This window comes from Battus philenor, unplaced genomic scaffold (assembly GCF_028537555.1).
Source record: "Battus philenor isolate CCGP_79_NKW_IND1 unplaced genomic scaffold, ilBatPhil1.0.hap1 SCAF_23, whole genome shotgun sequence".
NCBI lineage: Eukaryota > Metazoa > Arthropoda > Insecta > Lepidoptera > Papilionidae > Battus > Battus philenor.
Window position 1 is genome coordinate 4,523,324 of NW_027181686.1, and position 8,879 is coordinate 4,532,202.

General features: G+C 29.8%; 1 protein-coding gene across 3 annotated transcripts; it reads left to right on the plus strand.

The window, feature by feature from the left end:
• The first annotated feature begins 169 nt into the window (after positions 1-169).
• On the plus strand, positions 170-8,555 carry Snr1 (SWI/SNF related, matrix associated, actin dependent regulator of chromatin, subfamily b, member 1). Of its 3 annotated transcripts, none has more exons than XM_068767472.1 (8): positions 170-380; positions 651-841; positions 1,094-1,256; positions 2,213-2,360; positions 3,018-3,229; positions 3,890-4,066; positions 4,628-4,766; positions 7,976-8,555. In XM_068767472.1, the coding sequence occupies exons 1-8, from the start codon at positions 300-302 to the stop codon at positions 8,065-8,067; spliced, it is 1,203 nt and encodes a 400-aa protein (XP_068623573.1). In that variant the 5' UTR covers positions 170-299; the 3' UTR covers positions 8,068-8,555. The 3 variants fall into 3 exon arrangements, with proteins under 3 accessions (XP_068623573.1, XP_068623576.1, XP_068623574.1); XM_068767475.1 differs by having other exon boundaries at positions 4,628-4,770; positions 7,976-8,065; XM_068767473.1 differs by lacking the exon at positions 7,976-8,555 and having other exon boundaries at positions 4,628-4,774.
• Positions 8,556-8,879: the final 324 nt, after the last annotated feature.

Sequence of the window (8,879 nt, forward strand, 5' to 3'; positions counted from 1 at the left end):
AATATAACGCTTTGTTCACAATGCAATCATTTTTAAATATTTAATTTTACTGAAATCCGTTATTTTGTAATAATTTTTTTTTAAATTTTTACTACCATTTTGAGTAGGCTTTCCTTTGTAGAATTTGACGCGACTGTTAAGATCAAAGCGTCATTCTTGATGCAAAATATAGTTGTCTATGATTATGCTTTAGATCGTTTTGGGTTATATGTTAAACAGAAGTGTTAGTGTTTTTATTATTTTACAGGAATAACGATCGAGGTTTATTTTACTAGGAATTGTATTAAAAATCATTCAAAATGGCTCTAAGAACGTACGGCGATAAGCCGATAAGTTTTCAAATTGAAGAAGGTGGAGAATTTTACTGTGTTGGATCCGAAGTAAGTAAATTTATATTCACTTTGATGACAGACCTTTCTTGCAGAAGCTTCTTTAAATGTGTCTTTGATGTCAAACAGTAATATGTAATATTTCTATTTGGGTTTAAGGGCGCCATAGCCAGTGCAATGTTGGCCTAACAATTATTGCCTTGTCTTAAAATGACTGGGCTAAAACCATCTTACCTCTTTATTTTATGACCTAAAAGGTACTTGCGATTGATAATAACACAAGTGTTTATTATAGTAGTAATATATTTGTTTATTTAATAGGTTGGTAATTATTTGAGGCTGTTTCGGGGTTCCCTGTACAAAAAGTACCCTGGCATGGCCAGGAGGACTTTGACTAATGAAGAGAGAAAACGACTAATTGACAATGGCTTAGGACCCCATGTGCTATCCAGCTCTGTATCATTATTGAAAGCGTCTGAAGTAGAAGATATAATTGAAGGGAATGATGATAAGTAAGTTAGAAGTAATCGTGATTATATTTTTAGTTTAAAATTACTTATTTTACTTTCAGAACATTAAAAAGAAATATTTTTCAATGTATTGTTAAAGCTTGAATAAACATTACAGTTTTATTTCTTGGTTTAAAATATAAATACTATGATGATTAAATTACCTTCTAGCCATGTAAGATACATGTAATATAAAAAGACACTGTCAATTATTAAAATGATGTGAAATTTTGTCTTGTGATTTGCAATTTATAGATACAAAGCAGTTTCGGTTAGTCAAGAGTTGGCTACACCAAGAGAAAGTAAAAGTAAGAAGCCACACAATCCTTCATGGCTGCCTGTTATGCCTAATTCTTCTCATTTAGATGCAGTACCTCAGGCAACACAGATTAGCCGAACTAGAGTACACAATAAAAAGGTTTGATATTAATTTTATTTATAAACTTGCTGATGCTCCAACCTGCTTTGCAAACTTCATGTACACCTTTTCAACCTGCAGGTTGAATTTTGTAAAATTTATTCTTAGCTCAACTCTATTAGGCAAAATGAATATTTCTATTAATTTCAAGTATCTACAACTATGGTTCCAGCAATATGATGGTGGGTCAGTATATAGGAATAAATCTCATATATAATAAAGTTATATATGAGATTAAATGATTTCTGGTAGTACTAGAGAGAGCAAAATTAAAAAGAGAAAAAGGAATGATTGTGTTTAATACAAACTATTTGATCCAGATGACTTTATACTGTTGAAATTAACTGGCTTGCTCCTTTTAGTAATTAAAATATTTATGTTTGAATCATCATTGTTTCTGCCCATAAATGACCACTGCAGGGTATATACCTCCCCCAAAAATATCTATGGGGGATATCCCATAATTACTGTGCCTGGCAGGTGGGTTGGCAATCAGTGTTGTATTATGATACTCAGAGGATGTTACTGTCCATCCATTGAATATTTGTTTGAGAGCTGTGGCAATCTTATGTATTAAATGCACAAAGTGTCAATTATATAAGATTGTATCTTGGGAATGAAACTCGTAACCTAAGCAAGTCTTAGTCCTATACTGCTGGGCTACCATTGCACAATCAAGCATTTATTATATTATTAGATTTATTTAATATTATTGTATTTTATATTTGTTAATTTTATGTTTTAGTAAACAATAATTACATACAAATACATTTTCTATTTTGTATAGTGCAACACTTTGTATATGCAATATTTTTTGTTATATTGCATCTTAAAGCATGATTTCTTAGGATTGAGCAAATGTTTGACACCTTACCGTTGACTGGACTTAGATTCTATAATTTGCTCTGTGGTTTAATTTTAATTTACATAGATAAATTTTGCAACATTATTTTTAGGTGCGCACATTTCCTCTCTGTTTTGATGACACTGACATGACTGCTATGTTAGAAAATGCATCACAAAAACAAATCCTGGTTCCGATTCGTCTTGACATGGAGATTGAGGGGCAGAAACTAAGAGACACATTCACTTGGAATAAAAATGGTAACTTTATAAAAAAACTATTTTTTCTTTATTTTTGTTACATGCTTCCAATGATGTTCATAGTTGTATGACCTTTTATAGCTTTGTTGAAGTTAGAGCTTCTTGATTCCAAATATGAATCATATGAAGAAAAGATGTTATTTTAGACATGAATTATTTCTATTTCATAGACATGTAAATTCTTAGCATTCCGTGGATTCTCCATGAATGAAGGAAGACCAATTACAGTGCAGGCTTATAATTCATATAGCTTTAAGGAGGCTTTGAAATGATCCTAACAATGTTGCTTTAGAGCTTTGTTCCAAAAATAGGCTGTTTATTCTTCATTGGCCTAAATCCTTTAGCCAGTAAAGATTTCACTATTATGCCTCTTACTTTTTCCTTCATCACTTACAAATTCACCATGATTTTATTCCTAGTTATTTAATTGACTTGGTCTTAGTATTTATCTGGGTGTATTAGATTTTTTGAATTTTAATTTAATCTTAGAGATCCTGAAAAGTACTAGTCGTATTTACGCCGTGATAAATGTATCGGATGTATCTGTTTTAAAAAAGTAAATGTGTGGTTGGGCTAAATATCTATTTTTTTGTTTTGGGTTTAGTTTTTGTGCCACAAAAATTTTTTTGTGAGATATGAATAATTTTGCAATTTCAGAGTCAATCATTACCCCGGAGCAGTTTGCCGAAGTTTTGTGTGATGATCTTGAGTTGAACACTGTTACGTTCATACCAGCAATAGCGTCATCTATTCGTCAACAGATTGAAGCATTTCCGAGTGAGCCCCCCGCTATACTTGAAGAGCAATCAGATCAAAGAGTTATTATAAAACTGAACATACATGTTGGTAATACCTCACTAGTTGATCAGGTAATTATTTATTTCATAATTCTTTGTAGAATTTTTTTTTTGTAAATAAGTCAAAAACTAGTATACACATGTCTCTATTGCGAAAATAAGTGAAGTCACTATGGTATTGATTTTTGTTGTTATTAAATCGTTATTTGCTATTTGTTCTTTTTGGCTATGCTATCTAACTGTTAAGTTAATTAAACCAAATTTTCTGTGCTATTTCTAAGCATTAACTGTCACTAAAAACATGCTGCATGGATCAGAAATATAACAAATGTTATTAGTAACTTAGCCTAATTTTTATGCAGTGGAGGGAAGAGCGATAGGTTTTAAAGCAAAAACACTCCATAACTTGCTAAAGGATTTTTGTTTGAAAAGAGTGAATAACAGGTTATTTCTGAAATGAGCTTTCACAACAGTATTGGTAGGTTTATTTAAAATTTGGCTAGGCAGGGAGAGGAGTCTAGTCGGTAAGCTACAAGCAATGTGGGTGCAGGATCCTCTCCTTAAAACAATATGGGCCCATCACCCCCAAGGTGAATCCATGGAATACTGAGAAGTCACAACTTTTTATTTTTGTACTTGTGCATGCTATTAATAGAGAAATTAATGATAATATGATAATGAAAAGCATTATCTCATGGCTTAAAATCTGTTTGTTATTCACTTCTTTTTAAGGTTGAATGGGATATGTCCGAGAAAGAGAATAACCCTGAACAATTTGCAATGAAACTTTGTGCTGAGTTGGGATTAGGAGGCGAATTTGTTACTGGTATAGCTTACAGTGTTCGTGGACAGCTAGGATGGCACCAAAGAACTTACGCTTTCAGTGAAGCACCCCTACCTGTTGTTGAGGTAATTAGTATGGTCCACTACAAATTATGATTAATACAAATATGCAATTTATTTATACATATGTTTTCTCATATGACTATATGACTGTATTAAAAAATAGTAATAAATTAATTCAGCCAAAGGATGCAGCCCATTGCTACTAAATAATTTGCCTATCCATAAAGCAAAGGCTTAAATCAATTATGCTTTAAACATTTTCAAAATCGTTATAAGAATTTGAGTCATATTGTTGTAATTTACAAGTTCAAAAGTTACAACTTATTAATTAATCAGATTAAGAAGCCATTGTAAGAAAAGTTAATTGACTGCATTGTGTTAAAGCATCAAGGTTGCGAAGTAAAGATCATGGACAGGTAACATAGTACAGGACTCAGAACCTGGGCCTGGTAAAACGACCTTGTTAAAGTTTCCCGAAGTTACAGGCTGCTTCAAATTGGTCCTGTTAGAAATTTATGATGAAAGACTATATGCAGCATCTTACAATGATGATTAAAAATACTTGACATTTTAGATTTATAGTTATATGATATCTTTACTTAAAAATTATTAAATTCATTTCAGACTCCATACCGCCAGCCGTCGGAAGCAGATCAATGGGCTCCATATCTTGAAACACTCACCAATGCGGAGATGGAGAAGAAAATTCGTGACCAGGATCGAAATACGAGACGAATGCGGCGCCTGGCCAACACCACGCCTGGTTGGTAAATATGTACCGAATTGGGTTACTTGCAATATCCACCTTATTTTATTTTGGTGCTCAAGAAGTCAGTAAATATAAAAAAAGTTACAGTAATGTTTATTAGCCAATTCTCTATTTAAATAATCACTTTTCGTGTATTTATATTTAAAGAAAAGTATACGACAACGATTTTTTATACACGGGTGGGTGATTGGAAAATAGGTGTACAGGTTTTAAGCCTTAATGTATAGCTCATTTAATCTCAATTAATATATGGTAAACCTTATCCAAAATTCAATGGTTTTAGAAATTATTATGTAATGATAATGTAGTAAAAAGCGTATTTTGAATTAATTATTATTAATTATCTGTCCCTGTAGAATCTATAAGTTCAGAAGCTATACAGCATGTTTAGAAATAGGTTTAAAGGTTTTGCTGACAAATGAGCTGTTCATTCACCCCTAAAGATTTAAACTTTTACACTTATAAAATATCTCCCCATGTATAAATTTTTGTACTTATTAAAAATTGAGCATACACAAGTATAAAAAATAGTATTAAATTATTAGTTGATTACAAAAAAAATTTGTGAGCTTAGATTTTTAGAATTTTTATCAATATAACCAGAAATCTGATATTTGGATATATTTTTACCTGAAGTTATTTTTTGGAAATCAAATTTAGATTTATTAGTATGTGTAGTTTGGCATCTCACTCATACATCCAGGTATATTTATCCATCTCATGTATTACCCCATACCATACACATTCAGAACAACTCGTCTAATTTGGTTAAAAAATATTCAATCAAATATCAAATCTCTGTTTATAACCTTAAAAACATTCATACAATGGACTTAATTTGTTTTTGGATGTATATTGCAATACAAAGAGAATAAATTATGCAATCAATATGGAATACTGGCAAATATATTTAAGTAATTTTCATTATTATGGAAATGTTTTGAGAGATGATCTATTAAAATTTATTACGAAAAAGTGGTGTATTATTCAGTACACTATTAAATCTGAAAAACTACCAATTTATTAAAATAGTAGTATATAGTAATGGCCGGAGCTGAGACTCCTCCAGAAGCCCTTGAGTTTTGCAATTTTAAACGAGTTTCAAAGGCTAGGCACGATCTACGCCATCCCACCTCAAAACCCATCCCACCTGTGGAATCTGCCATTTAAGCAGCAGTGACAGTCGGGACAAAAAAAACACTACTGGTCGACTATTTGAAATTGTTTTACTCAATATTTTTCTCATCATAAGTTTGAATTTGATAACAATTTAAGACTATGATATCAATTAATAAATATTTTTTACTTAGATTAAGAGGGTGGCTACAAATATAAGTTTATTCATAATATATATGTCTTCAAATGGTGACCTCGTAAAATAATCTTTTCGGATTTAATAGTGTATGGTGAATTTGTAGTCACATTTATCAACATTTATATAGACTGTTTGGAGTATACATTATTACAATTATATATGTTTAGGCATGCATGGCTATAAATATTTGGGTCAATTGAAATTAACATGGAACTGGTTTGCTCATTTTATTAATTATGTTTTTTTTTTGTACGGTAAGTAGGTTATTTAATTGCGGGATTTTATTTAGGACATATACTGCTATAGATGCATCAAATTTTTATAGTATTCACATATTTTACACTTATTTAAGGTCTCTTCAAGCAGTATCAAAATTTACATTGTTCTTTCCTCATATAAACTGAGTTAAAATACATAAAAGAATGACATTAAATTTTTCAATCAAGTTTAAAAAATATATTTAGAGTAAACGAGTTATAATTATAATTGTTGAAATCAACTGCCAACTTCTCTTAAGTAGAAAAAAAATATATTTGCATTTATGACGTAAGTCATTTTGTTTATGTAGTTCAATATTGACAATATGGGTTAAGGAAGATAATGTACTTTAGGTTTTCCAGGGGAAAAGTAAACATATTTCAATTAATTTATCCTTAGTAATTTTCTCCTTGAATATTTCTTAAAAGTACAGTGGATTATTTGAATTGAATTTTGATTCATTTCATAATTGGCTTGTATATTTAAATTTTATTTAAAACTAATATCATGTACTTAATATTTTTCTTTTGTTTGATAGTTGATTTTATAGGATCCTTTATCAAATTGCAGATACTTAGTTATATCAATAATAATAATGTTTAATTTTTTACAATTGATTGGTAATGAAAATATTTTTTTTGATAATTTATTTATTTCGTTTACGCATAAATTTATTTTATAATTTATAGATTTTGGGCGTCATGAAAAAGTCACGTTCAAAGATAATAAGTACAATGAATTTGTTATGTAATTAATAAGTAGTCAATTCTTGTCAATGCATGGAAAAATAATGGTCAGTGGTTGTGTTGCTTGGGTCTAGAATAGTAGGCCTCTTAAAGCTGCCGGAGTTGGACAACAATGATATTTGAGTATATTTTTAAAGACTTATTTTTTAAATAATAATAGTTGTGATATAGCCTTTTATTCCTTAAACAGTTTCAGTTTCAAACAGCAATTTGTTTATTAAATGCTTTAAGCTAGGTGCGCCTTATAACATAGGCTTCCTTCAACAACTTTTATTGGAGGTCTACTATCTCTTGCATAGGGTACAAACATTTTTAATGCCTTTTAATATTTATTCCCATCAAAGATTTTTTTTTAATATCATGTAAAGTTTAGAAGACTGATGATCAAATCAAAATAATATTTTAATTGCATGTTTCGTGGGGACCCTGTATGATTATATAAAAATCTATTATTTTTTCACGCATGTCACAAATAAGAGAATGTAGTTAAAAGTAAGTGGACTGTTAAATTTTTATCACATTAAAGAGTTTTCCAAAATTTCTCGATTTTGTTTCATTTTAATACCATTCATTCATTAAATTTTTCTGCTAAGCAATGAGTGATTAAATTGACACAATCTGCTTACCGTCAACACTTTATTATATTTAATATAAATAATGATTTGTAATTTTAAAATATTTATTTTGGAATCATAAATAAAGCGATTTGATGTTTTTTTATATAAATTGGAATTTAAGAAGTTTTTGACTAAGTAATAATAATTCTTTATATATGTTTAATTTGTAATTTTTATATTAAATTTGGAAGCATTGTCATTTTACATAGTTATTTTTAATCTGGAGACACCGCATCGGAAGTTTGATTATCTCCTTTTTGGTAACAGATGTGTCGTTGAGTCGGGCCGTCAACAGGCTGATCCGTGCCGACGAGGCCCTCTTCCAGAACACGCCCGAAAAGAGGAGGAAAAAGATTTAATCGCCCAACCCTTGCCCGGATACTCAATGCTATTTCTCTGCTAAACCTTAAGAATTAATACTTATATTACACTATGTTAATTTCCACTGTATAAGTTAGCTTACACTATATTCATGTTTAAATAATTTGAATTAAGGTACTAAAAGTCAAGTGACACTAATATGAAAATGGAACTGTAGGATGTTATATGTGTAAATTGCTAATATCTATGTCCGCCATTTTGAAATAACAAAGCTTACATTGAATTTATTTCGTTTTTTATATTTGATGAGTAAAACAAAAGAAATCTTTAGTTTCACTCCTGGTATCTGTAAATGTATAGATTAATCATAAACATTTCAAAGATGATGAAATAATCTTTTTAATTTTTTGCTTATAATTACTTGAAAAGATTTTAATGTAAGTTTTTTAATTACATGGACTTATATTAAAATAAATATATCGATAATAAATATTGGTCCCCCAGAAAGCATTGTTAAACTTACCAATTTAGGATAGTCGTAATAAAAATAGCATCATCTATTTTATTATTAAAGTCCTACGACAAAAATATCATATTCATTATTGGTTCTATGTTATTTTCTTGAACGAAATCTCTAACCATTGTGACTATGAAATTAAATAACCACAATTAAATGTTATAAAGTAGTCTATCAAACCTATTTGTGTAGTTAAATGTGTAGATGTGACATATTCGATGTTACCTATTTAAAATAAACGAAATGTAACTTGTGAAGTATTGAGTTATGAGTTAATGAATTCATTTTTAGCATAGTTGTTTAGCTGTGATATAATAAACAGCTGTTTAATCT